At 41.6% G+C, this 22,760-nt stretch overlaps 1 protein-coding gene across 3 annotated transcripts in view; it reads right to left on the bottom strand.

The window, feature by feature from the left end:
- Nucleotides 1-22,760, bottom strand: part of TAFA4 (TAFA chemokine like family member 4) — a 69,520-nt gene that overhangs the window by 21,480 nt on the left and 25,280 nt on the right. For all 3 annotated transcript variants that reach the window (XM_038149302.1, XM_038149301.1, XM_038149304.1), the window contains exons 2-3: nucleotides 22,484-22,619; nucleotides 19,398-19,513 (exon numbers count right to left, since the gene is read on the bottom strand). In XM_038149302.1, coding sequence (XP_038005230.1) covers nucleotides 19,398-19,513; nucleotides 22,484-22,563 — 196 coding nt within the window. In that variant the 5' untranslated portion in view covers nucleotides 22,564-22,619. The remainder of the gene's footprint in view (nucleotides 1-19,397; nucleotides 19,514-22,483; nucleotides 22,620-22,760) is intronic.

Here is a 22,760-nt window from a genome sequence, read left to right as displayed (position 1 = left end):
ATCCAATCTGGCCTTGGACACTTCCAGGGATGGGGCAGCCACAGCTTCTTTGGGCAGCCACCCCCACAGCCAAGAATTTCTTCCCATCTAAATCTCTTTCAGTTTGAAGCCATTCCCCCTTCTCTTGTCACCACAGGCCCTTGCAAATTAGTCTCTCTCCATCTCTCTCTTAGCCCCCTTCAGCCCTCACAAGGATTTCTCTGCTGTCTCTCCACAGAGCCCACAGTACAGTGTTCTGATGGAACCAGCTGGCAAATGATTTCCAGAAAAATCTTTTTTTTTGGAGGAGGTTTCAAGTATGTCTTCCAAGCTGACTGCAGCAGTGGGGCACTTGAAGGCCCGAACCACTGAATTTAGTATAAATTTCACTCCTTACATAAGTTTTAGGTATAATTACCTTAAATATCAAGTACCTGAAATATCAATAGTAAAATCTCAGGCCACCAACACCCTCCTTTAGTTGAAAGGCTGCCCTTTTTCACTCCTCTTGAAACCTATTGAGCCTGTGAGCCAGGGTGGATCTGTTCCCAGTGTGCCCTGGCTTCACATTTATTCTTTCACACAGGCAAGGCACTGAGAGCACTGAATTGCCACCTGTGGGTATCTTTTACAAGCCACTGAACAGCAGGGTGTGTCAAAAGAAGAACTCAGCTCCCTTCCTACTGAGAACCATTCCACTTTTCAGTTTGTACTCATTAAATTCCACTAACTATTAGACATGAAATCAGACATGTTATTTAGCAACAAACCTGACATCTATTTGCAATTGTCTAGAAAAAAAAAACAACAAAAACCAGCATTATTTCTGCTTCAGGAATGCACTTTGCTCTCTAAGATTAAAAGGCACAGCATTTTGAAAATCATAACTCATTTTCCCTTTTATTTATTTTAAATCACTGACATTTTATCAGGAACTTCAGTAATAGATTGTTGTTCAAAAAGCACTGAACTTGGGTGAGAGAGAATAGGGTTTCTATTTCTTCTAACATTCCTGTCAGTTCAAACCAGAAGGATATTTTTTGTAGTTAACTTTTTACATGTCCATCAAATTTCAGAAAAAAAAATCCAGTCACTAGAGAAGAAAAATCTGTTAATCTAGAACCTGTAAAACCTGAAAATACTGGAAGTGAAAAAACACTTTATTAGTGCCTGAAACACCTTTTTAAAATTGGGACTATCCTCTTTTAAAGAGTTTCTCACCTCGTATTTCTCCTTCCCAGCATTATGAGAACAGAGCTATGACTGATCATGATTCACAGCTTAAAGCTCAGGTGAGTTTCATAGGAGAGGTGGATGGCAATTACCAGGATGAATAGATCCTGTGTTAGAGATCCAGCATGCTGCCCGTCCAGCACATTAGCCTTTGTCAGCTTCTCAGTAATTTTAAGTGTCTGTATAGGTTTGGATTATTAGGTAGTTTATGTTATATGGCACACAGACCATTTATGGGGAGTCTGTTAGAAGTGGAAAGCAGCTTTGTTTGCAGGATTCTGTAAATGTTTTCCTCACATACCTTCACACTGCAAGGTGCTGCTTTCATGGGGGCTGAGCAGGGACCCTTTTCTCTCAGCTGACACCTCAGACCACACAACAACATGGAAAGTGATGGACTAAAGTACTGAGAGACAACCCTGGAGCAGGGGGTGACCAGTTTCTGGCTAGAGGCAGAGAGAAAATACAGGATCTGTGTTGCTTGCAGTAAGGAATCAGGCCTGGGTGTAAAGGTAAATGCAACGTGGTTTGTGTCTTGTCTTCAGAAGTACTGTCCAAGACAGGCAATTAGCCAAAATGAGAATGGACTCAGTGAAACAATTTGTTATTTGTTTATTATTCACTAGCATCTGATAGAGACTCCACAGAAACAAAATCCCTTCCTAGAGGTCTTTGCCTTGCTTAGAACTCATTACCCCAGAGACTGGAGATATCACTGATGCTATTTTAATCCACTAAGCTGCTGTTGCTTAGTTATGTGGCAATTCTTATAAAACTCTGCTCTGCACACAGCAAAACCTTCTCTCTCCTGGCAAGAAGTCCTTGAACTTGAAGGTTTGAAAATCTAGCAAGTCAGACTGAGGCAAAATGACTAGTCATAATAGCAGGGCAGGATAATGCCTTACATTTCCAAATTTTAGGTTTTGCTGTACTGTATTAGTGCACATCCAGCAGCTCTTGTCACCAATAATTACTATCCCACAGCAACTACACTAAAGTACCCACCAATTAACTAATTTCATTTTGACAGTTTTAGAAGCAGAAGAGGAGAAATATTGATGTCTCCCAAGCACAGTCAGCAGCTGACACACATCTTCTTTCTATCCAAAGGAGCTGCTGTCAAATGAATTGCTTAAAAAGGTATTTGAGGTGGTTCTACAGAATACAGCAAGGATGCACTGCAGAGCCTCCTGCAAGTATTAATTCTTGGGGTGCTATTAAGATACAAAAGAAAAATATTCCTTGGTGGCAAGAAATGACAACTTGAGAAAAGTAGTGTTTATAGATGGCCAGTGTTTTAAAGGCTGAGTGAGTTTTTAAAATAGACATTTCCTCTAAGAAATAAAGCAAATCTTGACTTTTTCAGCAATATGCACTAAATATTTAATAAGGGATCCTGGAGCTCAGGAAGGTTTAAGACACTGTGTTAGAATATTGAACTAATAAGCTCCTCCAGAAAGCCTCTAAATACGTATAGTTAAACATTACCTAGTTTATTTTAATTATTTAACGCAGAGACTGAAGGAGGTTAATGTGACCCAGTGGACTTGTTTATGTTGAAAACTATTGCCTCTTCTTACTCAAAAATCTGCATGCTGAGCTGCATCAGAGCACAGAGCTACCAGGGAGCCATAAGGAATAGAGGTTTACAGCTGCCTGCTAACACCAGGATGGGAGTGTTTGCACCAGGGCTGTGCCTGCACAGAGACACAGCCCATAAACAAAGTCAGGCCCATTAATTTTATTTACATCACTTGGAAAACTAATATACCTAAGTTAGAGGTATAGCTGAGAACTGCCCGGATGATGGGGCACATTGCTTGGTTCCAAAATTCAATTTTAGACATATAAAAATCCCCATCATTTACCCTTCAGTTCACAAATCCTGATAGCCAGTGGTCCTTTCTTCAGACTATGGATGATACTTCACTAGGATCTTCAGCCCAGTCCTCCAGCTGTTACAGGAGAGAAAGCTGCCTTCACTAAGCCACAGAAAACAAAGAAATAATTCAAACCACCCTGGAAAACTCAAGTGATAGAGGATAGGTACTAAATATTATGGAGAGAAAACCAGCTTTGCATACAAAAAGGAGATGAGGGAAAGGCACCTATCCATGGCCCCCACCAGGGAAGGGAGGGAATAATCTAGTTTTAAGCAGTGCCAGCTAAGACCCAGCATATTCACCTGGATACTTCTTCTATAGAAAGACTAAAAGCTAGTCTTGCATAAGAAAAAGTCTTGAGTTTCATTTTTACTGGGTTTACATTTAATCTTGTTCAACATTTGTTTTCATTTGTCCTTGGAAATGCCAGCACAAGCTGAGGCTTACGTTCCTCCTTGCACATGGAATGCAAAATCATCCATCTCATTCACAGCATTACCTGCTGAGCAACATGGCTCAGCTCTGCAATGTCTCTGCTTCAGAGAAATGGCCAGAGCCATCATTTTCATTCTATAAACTGGTATTTTTAAATAAAGGTTGTTACAGACTAAGGAGAAAAGCCACAGGGAGCAGAAGTCAGGGGACCCTTAGAGGATCAGCTGGCAGAAGGAAGGCATTGGGGTTCACTGTGGCAATGGAGTCACTTGCACTCAGAAGGGAGCACAGAATGAAAATTTTGCATATGTGTTTCCCAGAAAGAAAGAATCCTCTGTGCTAGAGCAGTCCCATCAGCAGATCCACGCACAAAGCTCTGTGCTGCTCTGCCATTGGAGATCTACTGGCTTTAAACTGCAGAATTCTGCCCAAAAGGATGGCAACCACCTATTTCAGCTTCACAAGAGACCTGCTCTGCCACCTCCACCCTTTCTCACCCCCAGCACCTTCCTGGAGCTTATAACCATAACTGTGTTTGGTTTCTAACTCATTGCTCTGCTTGAGTGAAAGGTGTATTTTTAAATCTTCACAGTTCCACAGCTGTTCAATTTCCAAGATTTAAATAAGTTGGGGTTTGTGCTTTGGAGCTTTGCCATCTAGAAAAACAAAACTTCAGGAAAATTACTGATCTCACAGTAAAAACAGCCTGGTTTTCAAACAAAGCTGAGGTGCAACAATGCAAAACCTCCAAGTAACATCAACATCATCTTCAATCACCTAAAAATCTCAGTACTGGGGAAATCAATGGGGCAGAAACTCATCCACACAAAAAGAATATAATAATTAGTGATTCAAATGTTTTATCTCAGAGTGAACCCAGGGGGTACCAGAGTCTTTTTTAACCCCAATCCTGAATAAAAATAGCACATTTAAGTCTTAATTTTGTTGGCTTATTTTTCCTTTTCTGCAGGAATTTCATTAGTGCTTTCCTTTAAAGCTCTCCCAAAACTCGGTTATGTGCCTGGAGAGCTTTTAAAGGAAAAGCTCTTACTCGTTTGGCATCTCCCTCCAGCCCCTCCTAGCTCTAATTACAAGGTACAGATTAAAAATACAAATTAGTTCTATCATTGCATCCTTGGCCTTTTGAAAAAAAAAAAAAAAGAAAAAAAACCCAAAACCCCACGTAACAAAAACATAAAAAAAACCAGTGGAGCATCCAACTTAAGGTAAAATGTTAAAGTCAAGAAGCTTGTACTGGGAGAGAGGGGAAGAAAAGATGAATTTTAAAAAAAAATCAGCACAAAGCTCACATGCCTGTGGCAGTCTTGCTTGAGTACAAAGTGGTGCAGCATGCAGGTGACATAATTAGGTCACTGGGGGCAAGGCTTCTTGGAACTATTATATAAAGAAATCCATAAAAGTTCTCAAATTACACACCTTCCAGGTTTCAAGACAGCTCAAACAGCAACTCTGCAAGCAACCTGGTGTGAGTCCTTCCTGGCAGTACAAAGCATTGCAGCTATATGATCTGGCTAACTAGCTGCTTTCTACCATTATTCTGTTCTTGGCTTGCAGTTATTTATGGGATCCTGCTAAACATCTTTTATAACTTTGCCACTGAACACAAAAGAACATTAAAGAAATTAAAGGTGAGCTACTCTTGGTGTTTCCCTGTCATAACAAATGTGACTAATAAGAGACTTTTCAGGTGGGGTTTTCAGAAGAGTCTTAAGGGAACCCTGAAAACAATGACCTTTCCTGTTCAGCATTTGCTGGTGATATCTAATGCATGATATCTCAAAGGGATGATATCTAATAATCAAAACCTAATGGAACAGAAACCAAGTGAGAGCTGGACACTGGCACCTGAGAGCAGCCCAGGCTGTGCTGGGAGGGATGGACCCCGGTGTTTGGGTCACAGTCTGCACTGGCACAACCTCTGCTGGCACAGCACTCTCAAAAATTATTGGGGAGTCAGTGACAGGTGGAGCCACTGTAAAATAGCATCTCTCCTGCTCCTTTAGAACTCTCAGGCCTTCAGGGTTAAGTGTTTGAAATTCAAGGTGCACACATGGTTGCCCTTTAGGAAAGCACAGTGAAAAACAGAGTCTCACTAAACTCAGCAAACCACAGCAATCTCCTCTTCTCTGCAGCAGTCCCAGTTCCATTTACTCTGAAGCATTTCATCATTAATTCAGAACACACTGGACTGTTGGATTGACAAATATCATAATAAGAGCAAATTGAAATGTAACAAGCTAAAGAGAAGAAATCACTGGCTTAGGATAGAAACAAAGTATTGTTCTTATCACCTGTAGCCCATCCCAACACTTGGAAAAAGACACCAACATCAGGATGAACTTAACAGCAGCCTGTCTATACCACTGTTACAGGTGCATAAATGACCTCCTGATTCAACTGTATCACTTCTAAACTGTGCCCTTAAAATTTCCCAAGTTCCCTAAAACTCCCCAGTTTCATATGGATTATTTTATGTGTCTGCCAGCTAGAGCTGCTCTGTGCTCTCCATGGATATTCCATCTTCTGTCGCCTGGAGCATGCACAGCACCATCCCACAGGGCCAGGCACAGACCTGGATTAATAATGCTAATGAAATACCTTCCCTGGATGGCACAATTAACCCAAAACTAAGGGATCTCTTTACTTTTAAAAAATTCTCCTTCAAAGCAATTTTTTCTTTTGGCTTTTAAGCCAACCAGATAAATCCAACAGCTGGGAGAGTCATGTAAATCCAGCAGCCCCAATTTCCACAGTGCAGCATCAGATAATGCATTCAGCCAGTGCTGGTGTTGATAAGTTTGAAACAGTTTTGTGTCACTGTATCTGCAAGCAAGTTCAGAAGGAGGTGAACAAGTTGCCAAAATCTTGTTTCATTCCAAGATTAAAGGCTATAACAGAGGTCATGTCTGTACCAGCTCCAAGCTTGCATTTTTTTTTTCCGTATAGCAATTTTCCTCGCTTCATTGTCTCCATATTCTTGCCTAAAATCATCATAAAGTCCCGTGGCTGGGATTAAGTCTCTTCTACATATCCAAAAGGAAATACTGTGGATTTACTGTGAATAATTCAGCATTTATAGCCCTGCTGTTCTAGGGAAATAGTCTGTTCTGATCTCATATTTCCTGCTTGCAACAAACGGCACTATCCTTATTGCAACCACTTAATGCCATATTCACACCCTAGTAAAGACAAGTATTTTCTCTTAAACCTAGAACCACCTCCAAAGAAAGCAGGTGTGATCTAAAATAAAGATTTGTACAGTCAAGGGTCTCTCTTCAACATGAGAAAGTCTCACAAAAATTAAAATTCTAATGATAGCAACATTTTGGCTATCTAGGTAGAGCCCAAACTTCAATGAACAGAACAGAGCTTTTTAGTTTTAACATCTGGTCTCCTGCAACTAAATGTTGAGAGCCAATGCATTTCTTTAAATTGGTCTTGGCTAATTAGTAAATTCTGTAGCTGACAGCAAGATATTTTCTCTCACAGCACAGAGTCCACACATGAATAGCTAAAAAATACAACAGTGACACTGAGGTGAACTGCCCACACTTTCATCCTAATAGATTGTTAGCCTTGGAGCTGAGCTGGATCTCATTTAAATACTAGCACACATATAAAGTATTGCAGGTCCAAGCACTCAGCACTAAATCATGGCATCTGGCTATGAAACATTCAGTTATTATGTACCTTTATAACATAAATGCCAAACATCTTGATGCTATGCGAGATGGTATTACAAATTTTAAGAAACATAATTTACATTTTAAATAGACTCCAAAATTCAGAGAACTGCTTCTAACACAAGGATACCAACATGAGAAATGCGGGGCTGCTTAAGGTCAAACCTAATTACAAAGCCTGCTAAGATGAGGATCGTTTTTTAAGCAGTGCAAAATTAAATTATTTGTCAGCACTATCAGGCAGTAAATACCTGCCTGTTTTAATTGCTGTTGATACAGCCTAATAAAACTTGGAAAGGAAACGTTCAGGCTTAATTTCATGTCTCTTCCCAGGTCCAGATCTGCCTGAGAAGCAGCGGGCTGGGCTGGTCCTGGCTGCAGTGTGACCACACCAGGGATGTGTCCCCTTCTCACTGCCTGACCTGGCCCCTGCTCCTGGAAAATCTGGACCAGCAACACACGTGCTTGGACACTGAGCAAGCTAAAGACCGAGCTGTGCCTCTCCTGGACACACAGAGGCAAATAAAAGATGAAGAAGAGAGAAAATCCCTTGGAAATCTGGGAGAGGGTGTTCCAAGTGGGAGGGTGGCAGTGCTCAGAGGCTGTGGCTGTCGCGCTGCTGCCATCCAGCGGGGCTCAGCACAGGATGGAGAGCGAGCCACGGGCGCAGGGATGCTCCTGCTGCACCTCCTGGCAATGCCCAGCAAGGCTAAGGTTTGCAGGGAAAGTAAAATAAAGCGTGAATAGGAAGCCTTTGTAAGAGTCTGCTCCTTCTGCACAAAGAGGAACAAAGAGGCTCCTCCTGCCCAGACTCACTCCTGGTGCTGCCTGGGCAATCACTCCATGGATTCAATCCACTTCCACTCTGCAGCTTTTTAGGTGTTTAAGATGCTGGAGCTGAGAAAGGAATGGTGACACAGAGCTTTGTAACGTGCAGGATCTTATCTACCTTATACCAGCACAAATTCCAAGTCTTCTAGATCTAGAATGTCACTGCATTTGAAATGGAGGTTCGGCACATACCTTGTATAAACTCACTTGGAAAATCCTACTGGCTGTTAATCTGCTGTGATAGGTATCTAAATATCTTGTTAAATCTAGCTTTAAAAGCCTTTGTCTGCCTTGTTTCAGTATACTTGGGAGCTCAGAATACGTGTAGAGCAAAATGAGACTTTGATATTCTGCTATCTACTTATCTCCTCAAAGATAACAGACAGGCTAAGAATTTGTAAATGCTAGCATAACATTTTCATTATCAAGATCATTACTTGTGGATGATGAAGCAGAGACAGTGACAACAATTTAAAGCCAACACAAATTGTCAGGGTACCGTCTACAGGGCAATTTATGAAGCAGATAAATTTCTGATGCTAATGGGACTCTACAGCAAAACATCAATGGCACAAACTCCTCCAAACCAAGGAGAATGGGAAGGAAGCAGGGGGAAAGTTGGCTGACTTGGGACCAGGAAAGAGGAAAATACAAATCTTTCCTCAGCAGTTTAGCTGCACAATCAGTACTCTGCTCTGTGAGACTGAGATGCTGCTGAGACAGAGAAACAAGTGTCAGTCTCTGTATTTTTCAAACCTTCCTATTTCCTGTAAAATTGCTACAAGAAACATAAAATTATCATTTATCCACTTCTAATACAACTCATCTTTAAATGCCACTACAAAATTCTCCCAAAGAGCAGCAGTGGTGTAGCAGCCAACAAAGGGGTTGATGCTTTAATTTTGGTGTGTGGGGGAAACAGGTGAACTGTGATAGATAAACCAGTACCTGATATTCAGCTACACCACTGGCAGAATGGGAGAATCATAATCCACATTTCATCTGGCTTGATTATCTTGGGGTTTTTGTAACAGTTTGAAAGCCTGACAGGTCATCTTCCCTGTTCAGTCAACCTGCCAGAAAAGCAGGGGCACAACCAGAACTCCTGCACTCTCCAGAAAGTCCTGAGTGCTATAAAAAACACTCTACTGGAGTCACAGGCAAAAGCCAGGGCTGCCCTGTGATTACAGGCTGTACATTGCACCAGGCACCAAGTCAGCTTTCACAGAGACTCTGCAAGGGTATCTGCTTTGATTTGCTGCCATATGTGCAGTTCAGCTCTGTCTGAGCAAGACACCCAGCCCATTTCAGGAGGACTCATTTAGGATAGTTTCTTTCTGTCAGTAAAGAGATATCCTTGATTTGCCTCCGTGCCAAAACACAATAAATCCATTTACCTGTTAAGAAAGTTAAGTGGAGCATTAAAGCCCTGATAATTCACACACCCCTACAAACAAGACTTGTAGGATGTGAAGAATAAACTCAGCTTTGCACATTTCTACCATGTTACTTCTCAAATGCATTTTGAACTTTAGCATTTGTTTGGATACAGGACCACAGGCTTAACCAAAAATGTACAATATATTATTTGATTCTAGCCAAGAGGTTATGTAATCATTAGTGCAGACCTATTTATCTCCCTCTCATTTCATCATTCAGAAATTTAAATGTGATTTTTGAATCTCAATTGGCTTATCAATTTCAGTTGGCTCAATGACATCATGAGATCCTGTCTCCACTGAAAGGGATTTCTGCCTTTCTTCTTCCCTAAAACTCACATCCTGTTCACTCTCTCATGCAGTCCTTTCACAAAGCAGATAGCTTAAATCATCAGATTTATGCAAAAAAGAGAGAGTATTTATTGCCCCAGAGAGCACTTTGCAATTGGATTTTTACACACACTCTTACTGAAGCATGGTGTTTATCCTTGTGATTTTCATACCAATTTCTTTTTATATTTAGAATTACTTTGTTTAATGCTTTATTTACAGTGTGTTATAACATCACTGATCCCTTCTCTGCTGGAGGCTAGTACATGCTGCCCCTCAGCTCCAGGAACCTTGGTGTCACCTGTGCTTCACACTGCATGAAACAAGGGTCAGCCAGTGGGTACACAACCCCTGTGCCCTCCCCTCACTCACCTGAGACTCCAGGACCCCATTTCTTCTCTCCCCATCCCCACAGCCAAGTAGCAAACCAGTTCCTAATCACCATGCTGATATAAGAGCAGTGGCAATTAGCAATATCCTCTCAGTTCAGCCATCTGCTGAGGCTGCCACAAACCAGACATCTTTCCTCTGCTTGTCCCCTGACTGAATTCATCACTGCACAACAGGCAGTTTGCCCCTGGTCAGGGAGTGACCCTGCTAATAATATTTATCATCTAACAGATCTCAGACTGAAAGGTCATGTCGTATTTCATCAAAAAATATAGTGAGCAAAACCTAATAAATAAGAATAAATGCCCTTTCTTTGCAGTGCCTTTTGACCAACTCAGCTAACAGACTCTGGACTGAGAAATGCTGGAAATAAGTTTGGGAAGGAGCTCCCCAGTCACTTGCCAGCTCTGACAGGTGGTACCTGTGCTGGCCAGCACAGTGCAGTGGTGGTATTTAAGTGTGTTGTTTGCATAAATCACAGCCCAGCCACCAAGTCCCAGGCAGGACAATCTAAACCTGACCCCTGGCTTTGTTCTGCAGCTGGGACCTGTTGGCTCCCAGGACATGGAAGTGTTCACCATGCACACAAGGGTGTCACCCCCCATCTCTTAGATGACAATAATCACACTTGCCTTGTAAAGCAGTTCTTGTAGCTGACAAACACCTTATATTGCTTTGGTTTGGCTGCCAGAGGAGAGATCACTGTTTATCTCGGCTGCAGAATTTGGGGCAAAGACCCTTCTCTTTTTTGGAGAGATGATACTGAGAAAATGCTGAATCACCTTTATTCCCTGATAAACTGCTCCTTCTGCAGCCAAAGCTCTTTTTAATGCTGCTTTGATGTTGTTCTGGCTACAGCCAAAAGAAAAATGGAAATGATTTTGCAAAAAACCCTACTCAGGTTTTGGGTTTGATCCAGAATTCAGTCAATCCAAATCCCTTGATACCAGGGAAGGGTCAGGAAAATTCTTTCAAGTCACTGCTGGATTAGATTTGCTGCCCCAGAAGAGGACATGTTTTCAGAGTAAACTCTCTTTTCTCTCTAGCTTGGCACAAACTATCATGTGATGCAGTCTGATAAAAGGATGTTTCATTAAATTAACATAGCAGACTTATTTGTCAGTTGCAGACTAATTATCCTGGCTCCTTGTTTGGGGACGGTGGCGTCCCTCGCAGTAAACTGCATTTTGCTGAGGGCAGCAATTTTACTCAATTTCTGAAGAGTGTCAACACAAAGTTGTGGGGTCTTTTGTATTTCCAAATAAAATATTAAAAATAGTGTGTGGTAGGGTGAGAAAAATAGCCCATCTGTCACAGTATTTCTGAATGAAATATCAAACTATTGCTTTTTCCCATGTAATTCAAACAACATTGAACATAGATCTGATTATAAAACCCATTATATTGTCTCCATATTTCTGAAACCTTGGAAGAGGAACAAAGGCTGAAAAATTAACTCCATGCAAGTAAATTATTAAACTCAATTGCAAGCAGCCATTCCTAAAAACAGACAGAGTTGGACACCCAGCCAAGCAAGTGACAATCCTTGCAGAGCAATCAGACTTTTAAGAATATGAATTTAGAAACACTGAAAATAAAATTATCAGCTACATTTTTTTCCTCAGTGACACAACAGAACTAACTCTACTAGAGTGCCTGCAGAGAGCAGCAAGGACCTCTTTCTGCATTCAAACTCTTTAGATGAGAAATTTCAGTTGACTTAGTTTTGGTTGGCTTTTTTTTATTTTTTCCAGCTGGAAGAATACCAGCACCTGCTGAAAGGAGTCACTGGACAGAAATCATGAGCACAGCCACAATCCATGCCAGACACTCGTGTTGCTGGGGTGAGTTAAGCCAACTGACATCATATGCTCTTTTCTCAAGTTCTAGTCTGACTTGATTTTAATATTTTCAATAAATTATGTTTTCTAAAGACAAATCTGAGAAAACTTAGTAACAAGTGTCAGTGCTGACACAGAGTCTTAAATATTTCCCTGTTTGATCTCCTCTGAAAACGGCATCTCCTCAGCATGGCAAGTCAGGAGAGATTTCATGTGCCTTTCAGAGCCAATCCAGGGACACCATGAACAAGGAAGGTCAGTGTCTGCTCCCTATCAGCCTGATTTCCTGTTATGCAGAAGGAAATCTCCTGGGAAAAGAATGGAATCTGTAGAAGATGGAATATATACACAGCACAAAAGATACTTTAAGGTTTGACACCCAATCTGAAAATGTTGGGTTCATTTATGAAATGTACACCTCGGTACATTTTGATTTTTGCTTCACAATCATAATTTCATTTTTGCTATCAGGCAAAACCAGCCAACGTGATACAACACCCTACAAACAGCTGTTAACATACCCCAGGTCTGCTAAACACAGAGCCTGCCATTCCACCCCAGATAATTTGTGACTGTTTGTGCAAAAAAAGACATCAAAAGAAATCTGCTTATTCCAAAATATTCACTGCGTCTTAAGATGCCACTTGAAAAAAACTCAGACACAAAACAGAACTGGTATCAGGAGAATGCAAGCAGGAAATAAAGCTAAGAGAAATCTTGCCTCACACTTACCTGGTCATTATTTCTCAAATTAGCAATGTAAATCGGAAGACTAGTGACCATTCATGGACTGCAAGGCATAAGGATGATATCCATAAGGTGGAAATAAAGAAAGGAAATAAATAAATAAATAAATGAAGGCCAAACACTAAGCAACAGGACTGTTGATCCTAGAATTTTCCATTCATAACTTCTGGCATTTCTGGAGGTATTGTTAAAGATTGCCACCCTGGAAGATAATGAATGTCAGGTGTAGCTTCCATCTCCAGTGTGATGAGGAGAGATTACCCTGCTGAAGCCTACAAGACATCTTTAATCTCCTGATTTAGAATCCATTGTCTGCTATCAGTTGTCACTCTCCTGAAGGAATGCAAGAATGCTGCCAAACACTGAAAAACAGCTGCAGCAAAGGGCTACCAGCAACAATCCCGAGCTGCTCTGCCAACAAAACACTTAAATGTTAGTAAAAAAAAAAAAATTCCATCTCCAGGTTCTTCCATTATTAATTAAACGTTTTCTGGTTTCCAAGAAGAAGTGCTTGCTCAAAGATGTCCTTGAAACCAGGCACATCAACACCACAAGCTTTCAAAGTTAAAGTTGAGGGGCAGCTCTCTGGAGGGGAGAGCACTGTGCTTGGCACCAGGGCAGAGCTGGGCACTCCTTGGAGTGTGAGTGGAGCAGGCACAGGTGGGGCATGCTCGATGCTACAGCCAAGGATGACAACAGATCTCCTGCTCTTAAATACAAGGTGAATGTTTTGTACCAGCCACAGCCAGGTGGGCAAATGAAAGCCACCATGGAGAGTCAGCCCACCCTAGGCAGCCTCTGAACCACCCTTCATCAGGTAGCACAGACAAGAACAGACAGCCTAAGCCACCAGAAACTGCTACCCATTTCCACGGGCATTAATTCAAGCCTGTGCAGCCACCCATTTGGGATGAAAGGCCTTACAGTTACATTGAAATGGGACTGTAACTCTGGGGCAGGCCCTGCCCTGCTGTCACAATCAGTGCAACTGGAAGGCTGTGGCAATGCAGCCCAGCCAGTGAGCACAGACCTGGGGATCAATAGAAGAACAGACCCTAAAACAGTTTCCATCCTTCAAAATGGCAGTGATTTGCCAATGGTGAATGCTGTGAGCGACTGGTTTTAGCTTTAATAAAATCATAACTATGAAGTTTAACTTTTCTGCTGAGACACATCCGGAGTGGGCTGGAAACTAAATCACAGAAGAATCAAACTCCCACTTCAGTGGGGTCAGGACTTCATCTTAGGCAGGTCTTTTAATCATTTCAGAGCAAGGAACTGATGCAAGTCCTTTACATCTAAATCTCTTGCCTTCATCACTCTGGCATCCATCCTCCCAAGCACTCAGCAGGCTGACCTCCATGGGAACCCAGAACAGAGCTTTTTGTTGCATCACTTCACTCAAGTGAACATCAAGGACAAGATCTTTTCCATTCTATTTGTGGATTTACACTTATCCAACCATTTCTGCCTCACACTAGCACAAGACAATCCATTTGCAATGTCATTTTTTTTTTCTGTTATCAGATCTAAGTTTGGGAGAAGTAGATTTAAAAGAAAAGACACAGAGTAAAGAAAGCTTTCCTGGTTAGAATTTTGGTCAATGGACTATAAAGATTATCATTTACAGCAGGTGGCAGCTGTGTAAAAAAAAATGATGGTGTCAACGTAAAATGAATAAAATAAAGACAATATTTTCACAAGCTTTCTCCAATGGCTTTAAAATGAGGTCACTTTGATACAGCAGGAAAGAGCTTGGTCTCAGCCTCCTGCTCTACAGTTTGACAAACTGGGCTTGACCATTTGTATTAAATGAGACTCTCTCCTTTTTATTACAGAATTCCCCCCTACTTTTGAAACAATGGCATTTGATACATTAACCTGCACATTTAAAAGTTTGTGTGTCATTCTCCCCCTCCCACCCCTCAGCTCCCAGGAATACACAAATCTTTTCATATGCAATCACATTCCACACAGTTAAAGTGTGCATTCTTGGAAAATGACACCAGAAGCTACATTTTACCTTATACAAGAGTAAATCAACATTGAATTGTTACTTACTGGTAACATAGCTATACATCTAATTTGAAGTCACTGGCAAAGTCTGTCATATATATCAAAAGCTCTCATTGTCATTTAAGGAAAAAAAAATTAAAAGGAAAATAAATATTTCTTATACTTGTTTCTGCACAAAATAAGTACACCAGCAAACTTCACACAGAGAATTCTTCTCCTTTTTGTCTTAAAGGGAACCTATTTCTCAAGTGAATTGCCTTCCCTACCTTATTACTTGAAGAGATTACAGTCAGGGTTGTATATTGCAGCTACCCTGTATTTAGAAGCTGGGTAATAAACCACATAAATAGCACACTGAATAAAACATTAAGACATAAAAGGAGTTAAATAGAACAAAGGGCTAAAGCTTATTGTGCAGTAACCACGTCTGACCCGTGGAAATACAAAGGACTCATAATTCTAGTTAGCAAAATGCAGAGTTGGGATTTAAATCAGGAGGAAGCCGGCGGTGGCTGAGTGCTGGAGCCCCTTCCACAGCCTTGCAGGGCCCTCTGGTGGAAACAGGAATCCATCTCATGGCTGCCCAACAGCACTGCCAGGAAAAATGATGCTCCAACCCCAAAATAAAGGGAGAACAAGCAGCATGGGTTTTCCCTGTTTTCTTAAAAGCAGCACTATTTCTAATATAAATCTGCATTTTTCAGCTCTCCTTTAAGAAGAATAAATCCTGGAGCCTGTGTAAGTAAGGAATTTTTCCTGTGATTCCAGCAGGAGCAGAGTCTGTCTATAAAGCCCTGGAAGTAGAGAAAAGAAGTCCTTAAGGTTGTGAAAAACTGCAGTTGATGGGGAACATGCTGCCCAAAAATTAAAACCCTTCAGCAAAGCTGGAAGCATTGCAGGTGAGCATCACCACATAAACCAGTCTCAAAAAAGCCAGGCTGCACCAGTAATGCATGGCACAAACTGCTCAGCTGGCTGTGCCAGCTCAGGGTCTGCAGGGCCAGCCCTCACACGAGCTGACCTGACAAAATGTCTTTTCAATGCTTCTTCATTTGTGACTTTGAGCAGTGAGGTGGAAACAAACATTTTCTGGTGCTAAATGTATGTTGCTCCATCCAGCACAGTGTGGAATTGATCATGATCATTATATTTGGTATATAATATATATATATATATATTTGGTATATTTGGAGCCTGAAATACTGCCCATTAAAAAAAAAAAAAAGAAAAAGAAAAAAAAAAAGAAAGAAAATAAAAAAAGTAAAATTGGTGATGTTTCCCTTAGTTATTGTCAGGGCAAAAGAGAAACTCTTCAGAAGGGCATTCACAGCAACAAAGTCAGATGAAACATTCCCATGTTTCTTCTCCACACAGATACACAAGGAGGCTGCTAAAATAATCTGCACAAGTAGCATCTTCAATGATCTAATGGTGATGAGAAGGAAAATTCCTCCTCTGTCTTTTTCCCTGTCAGTCAGGGCAATTAATGCTCCAATGAAAAACAGGCTGCATTCTCCAAGCTGAGTTCAAGATCCAGGCTACTCCAAAGAAGGATTGGCTTGCAGGATTGAACATCTCTCCTCTGACAGGTATTTCAGGGGATATTTGTGGTGAATATTTCACAGAGCAAAAGAAAGAACCGGGTCTGTCTTACACTTCATTACAGGGAAGAGGCCTCCATTGTCAAAGGGATTTCTCAATGCCATTCTCTCCCACCTTTCAGGAGCAGGATGGCTGTTGGGTCCATAAGATCCAGTCTCTGTCCCTGCCTGAATAGGGCAGACAGCTGCCAAATGTGATTTTTTTCAGGCACCATCTAGCATGACCTAGGTCAATAATTGTCTTTCCCAGATCAGGCTCCTTTAAAATGGCAGTATTTTGAAAAGAAGAAGTCGATTCCCACTTTTCATCTTAAATTCTCTTGTCTGCTCTTAGTTAATAAAGTTTCTTAGCTGTAGCGAGTACACACTTATTTAAAGGTGCTGATGATGTAAAGTACATCACTTGAAAACTGATTGTCAGGAGCAGACACAACCTGTTCTTAAAACCAGCTCCTCTCAAAGCATCCCAGGCTGGGTCCTTCATGCTTCCCCTCCCAGCTCAGCAGGTACCTGTCAGGGGACAGCTGCTGGACCTAAAGGACAAAGCCTTTGCTGAACTCAAAGCTTGTATTCATCCCTCTAATGTGCTTCAGGACATTTTGCTTTGAAAAATGGGAATGCTGCCTATTGACTGCAAAAATTTTATCTCAATTGCTATCCAAGAACATGCTAATTTGTATGAAATAAATGAGGCTAATTATTTGCCTTCCACAAAACAGGCTCTGCTAAAAGCTCTGAATTATTTGTTTTCCTGATGAACAAGGCAGCACCTTGCTCACATAATAAATTCCATCAGAGATTTGATTACCCATTAGAAGGTCAATCTATGTGTCATGTCAGGCAGCAAAGATAAGATGAGGCTGGGAAATGCAGGCCCCTTGAGAACAGACCCCTAAACCCTCTGTGGTGCTAAGAGTCAGATTTAGGGAGCTGGAGAATCACAAATGGGATCACTGCTCCATCTACCATATGGAATCAAAGTGGGATGGGGGTCACTTCAGTGTGCAAAGGATGGAAACTCACATTTGGGGAAGAACAGGACACCACAGTCTAAAAAGGTGCATGGAGGCTCCAGCATCAAGGGTGTTCATTTGAAAAACAGCTCCACATCTGGACCAAGCTATTAATGAGGAGCAAAACTTTCTTTCAGCTCACCACAGAAATCACAGCACACAAACATGCTTAAAGTCAAGCATCTTGACTGTTTGTGGTACCTCTTTGACAGGGTGGAAGGAATTCCATGTGTCAATTTAAGGTATGCTCTCAAGCAGTCTGAAATTTTATGTAAAAAATATTGTCATGATTCACATAATACACTGTGCTCATCATACAAGCCCACAACACAAGATCACTGCTGCCTCATTACAGGTGTTTCCCTTAGGTACACAGGGAAAGCGCATCTTGAAAGGACAAAAATAGCATTTCTTTGTCTGACAAGACCACTCTCCAAATGACAAAAGCTGCTCTTCTCCAGGTTTGTCGGCAGAGTCAGCTCTGAAATGCTCTGCTATTAATTTGTGACGGTGCACAGACCTCCTTCCTCATGGAAGGATACACCTAACTCCAGAGCAAAGCAGCAGCGTGGGCCATCCTCCACCACTGCATCCACTCCCCAGGGGTCACTTCTCAGGCTTTTGCCTCTCAATGCAGTCAGAAACTGCTGTCAGAAACTCCAGAAACTGTGGCTGTATTCTATAGCAAACACAAGTGCTGCACAGCCAGGGAAAGCAGAGCTGGTGATGGGGGAAGGCAAGGAGGAGGTTTTGTAGCTCCCAGCTCCCTCCCAGCTACGTGCAGGTCAGTCAGTCCTGCTTGCCAGTTCTGGAGATATTTTGGTGAGCACAGGAGGAGCCTTCAGCTCCTGCCTAGACAACCACTGGAAGCAGCCAGGAAAGAGATCAATAGTTTGTCTCTTCTGGAGGATGGAGCCTCTAGCAAATGCATCCTCACTTCCCAGCCCTGAGGGGAGGGGATGCTAACATTAGATCTGGACCCACAAGAGTCTGGCTCAGAGCTAAGAACAATTTGAGGAGTAACACCTGATTTAGGGGCACATCACAGAGAGTAACCCTTGCAGAAATCCTCAAGCCAGCATGAAGTTATGGTGCTGAGACATTGTGGGTTTTGCAGCCAGACTTCTGGCCTCTCCTGAAAAGCAGCACTGCCTGGGGGTGTTTTGTTACCTTACCTCTCTCTCTAGTGGGATCAAAATGGCACAATCCTAGCCGTCCCATTTTATTTAGGACTTGCACAGATACCTTCACATTAGCACTGGTACATCGTCATCTCTTTCTGCTTTCAAGCTGATGTCTGCATGATCCTACCAGAGATGTTGCTACAAAACTCCAGACTGGAGTCAATCCAGCTTGTTCTGAGCTTTTCCTGGCATTAATAATATGATAACACACTGTGCCTGGTAGGTATTTCCCTACTACAATAGTACATCCCCCTAAGTGCAAGATCTTTGTTTTCCTCGTTATACCAGTTAGGAAAAGGAGGAGAATATCAGAGGCTGATCTAAGCTCAGGTCAGAATTTGTGTCAGTCAGTGAAAAAACTGGCTAACGTGAGTCTGAGGGCTTCGATTTATTGCCCACCACTGCTGTAAAGTCAGTTGATAACAACAGGATTAAGAGGGTGAAGATAAAGATACATCTCAGAATGTTTTTGGATAAGGATAAAGCAAAATGACACAAACAAATGCCAAAGACCTAGCAGTCATGAAGTCACTCCAAAAACCTCCTGGCGAGCTTCAGTACATAAATAACTGGAGAAAAGCCATGAAGATTTACAATAACTCTTTTTTTTTTTTTTTTTCCTTGTCGGTGGTGTATTTTTAACCTATTGCACTGATTATAACATGCTGTCAACAGCCTCATCAATTATCCATTGCTAGAAAGTGGGCTCTAACATGCGGCAAGTGGTATTAATTGGTCTCAGTAGCACATAATGAGTTTAAAAGCTCCTACCTGTGTGCCCCCGGGGATGGTGACTAGAGGCGGACAACAATTTACAGCAGACCATTAACACATAGAGCAGAAAGAGCCAGTCAGACAGAAGCATTGATTTGGCACAGAATCTCATCCTGGAGGCAGAAAAGGAAGCAGTTGAGTGAAAGAACAATGCAAGTAGGGAATAACATAAAAACGATGTGGGGAAGGAAAAGCTGAAGGGATACTGAAGAATAACTGATGTGGGTTATTGCAAGGCAGCACTCACAAAATCATATTCATCACTTGGTTGGAATCAATTCTTTGTTAAGGACATTCCATAATTAGAAGCAATGTCTATCACACGTCACATTACCCACAAACACGTGTTTATAGTAACACATTATGAGTGCCATACAGTTCTATGAATCTGAGATAAGGGGTGGGTTCTTTTGTTTTTTATCAAGATCCAGCCACATTCAAATTTAAACGCACACATTTATGAGTTGTGCTACTATTTTTAAACTGCACCTCCCGGAAAGACAGAAAAAAATGTCATTTTTACTTAACACTTCTCAGGACATATTTACTAAAGCTACCAACTCCCCTGTAGCCATGCAGAGTTCTTGGCTGGGTCTCCCCAACACGCAATATTTGGGAGATTTCCTGGAGGTCACCTGGTTTGCTGAGGGTAAAACACTCATGAAGCAGCACCTCAGTCAAACAGGCAAGGACTCACTTCTCTGCCAGGGTGTTGGAAACTGCATTTCAGAAAACATTTGCTCTAAAGGAGGTGTTGTTACTCCTATTCATGTTATTCTTAGAACTAAAATCCCAAATCATCCATAATTTTTCTGCAAATATCTAGAATTAAATCCCTCAATAGCTTATGTTACGCCATTCATCATATAGAAAGGGAATCTAATCATCTTTTTAAACTGAGTTATGATGATTTATTGCTTGCATGATACATAAATGGGTGTTATGTACTTGAACTCTTAGATACTCGGTTCCACAATTTCAGCAAATTCTGCAAGCAGGAATACATCAAATTAATTAAAGGCAATTTATAGATTTGCATAAATTGAACCAAATACTGTTTTCATGGCAGTGACGTTCGTCTGCAGTTAATCAGCATGCTGGGATTTGGGCAAGCCTATCACGAGTTTATTTGTACCAAAAGGTCCTTTGGGAACTGCTTTCCCTCTGCAGATTCCAGTTCTGAGTCTTCCAAGTATTTTCTAAAACAAAATTATCTGTATGCCTTGAAAATACCTAAGACTATTCAGCTAATCCAATATTCAAGTGCTAAAGAGACAAATTTATAAAAAAGAAATCCCAAGGAACACGTGCCTTAGACAGCTCCACTGTTACAACCAGGTAGCACACCTGGATGTTGTTTAAATTTGATAAACATCTACCGATGAAACCAAAACAGAGGCGATGTTTTCTCTCTCAAAATTGCTCACACAATTTCCCTTTCCACACTTTGCAGAACAATATTTTTTCTTTAATTGCAAATGTTGATAAAGCCCAAACAAATTAAAAATGTTCTTATTAATATCAAAAGTTAAGAGACCAGAAGCCTGCTGCACACAAATATATTTTAGCAACAAATTCTGGTTCACACTGTAGGAAAAAATACATTGGTGCAAACCCCAACACCTTCAGCCTACAATTTTTTTCAAAATTATATAAATATTGCAAAAAAAACCAGCTCACCATGTCTACAGATTTCAGAGAATGAAAATTAGGAAGCCACACTTTAAGCACTGACTTGGCAAGAGGGTACCTTTTCTGGCTTTAAGATGATGTTCTGCTTTGAGCCCAATATGTTTCCACATTGAATACAGGAACAACCACCCTGCTGGCTTTTACAGCTGCATGTAGGAGACTTCTGTGAGCATGAATCAAGCCCAGAAGATAAAGACATCACTGCTCCCCACCCATCCTGTAAGTGCCCTCTTCTGGAGCTCTCCCAGGTTAATTCAGAGCAGCTGAGCCCATGATGTCACTGCAGCTAATGGGATTGAGTCACTGTGAAACCAGCATAAATGTCACTTTTGCTTTGGTCCAGTATTAGCCTAAGAAAACTGCCAGGTAAGTTCTAAAATCAGTGTACCATTTCAGATTTTGGTCATCCAAATCTTTCCCAGGTGACTGAACCTTTTTTTTTTTTTTCTCTTTAGGAGAGAGCAGAATATAACCTTAGCTTTCTTGGCATCTCCATGAGAAACACACAGGTCACAGCTCAAGAATAGGATGTCATCATCTGCTCAGCTTCCAGCCCCATCCTTCTGCTGCTTTAAATGCAAACACTCAGATCTGATCCAAGTATCAGGGGATACCCCAGCTCTGGTGTCACTGATATATCACCATGAAGACACAAACCTTCCTCCAGGTTCCCTGTGGAATTAAATACCCCAGCTCAGGCATTCTGAACATGCCATTTCATGAACATGCCATTCTGAACATGCCATTTTTCGTGTGGGAGCACGTGGAAGGGGCAGGTGTGATGATGGACAGGTCCCAAATCATGCACCATATGCTCAACAGCTGCTGTTTCAGCCCTTTAGTGGAGCCACGTGTTCCCACCATTCCCGGTGCAGCAGCAAAACTGATTTCAGTGGGAATAGCCTTGTACTGACCTATTTTCAAAAGTTTTCCAGCTGGGTTTGACTCTTTTGAGACATTAAACAAGGAATGTGAAACCAGGGCTCATCGGGTTAACAGGGTAACCTCAGCCTTGTGTCAGAACGTTCCATTCCAGGAATAAGTGTATCACCACAAAGCATCCACTTGGTCACTTCCAAACTGAAAGGCTGCTAAAAGCATCCAGTACCATCCAAAGGACACATCTGCAGGCTTTAGCCTGCCTTGCAGGTAGACAGGACACAAGTTTTCAGCCTGCTAATGTAAAGAAATACAAGAGGATCTTTGAAAAGGCAGAGAAGAAATGAAATTTGGCAGACAGATGCAGCAAGGGGTGCTGAGCCCTTCAGCGTCAGTGGGCTGCTGCTCTCAGAAATGTCAAGCCTTCATTCTCTATTGGATTCAAGTGGATATTGTTGCTAACCAGAACAGAGAATCTTCAGTGTCATTTGAAAGATAAAAAGTGCTCTTACCTTGGGGACTTTGCAAGAATTTTGTTCCAGTCAAACACAATTATTTCAGTGTGTTTTTCATAGTTATTCCAGATTCCCATTTGCAGCAGCAAATAAGCCTTTCTGCATCTCAGAATGTTTCCTTCACTTCGGGGACCTAGAAAGAAAGCCACATTACACTGCAATTAACGTCTGCAAAGGTGCTGTAAACTACATCTTTGTTACCAAAATCTTAGTTTCACAGTGCCATCTACAGTGCAATCCGGGGCTAAAGGCAGCAGGTTTATTTCTCTTTTCT

This window comes from Motacilla alba, chromosome 12 (assembly GCF_015832195.1).
Source record: "Motacilla alba alba isolate MOTALB_02 chromosome 12, Motacilla_alba_V1.0_pri, whole genome shotgun sequence".
Taxonomy (NCBI): Eukaryota; Metazoa; Chordata; class Aves; order Passeriformes; family Motacillidae; genus Motacilla; species Motacilla alba.
This window is presented reverse-complemented; position numbering and strand designations above follow the sequence as displayed.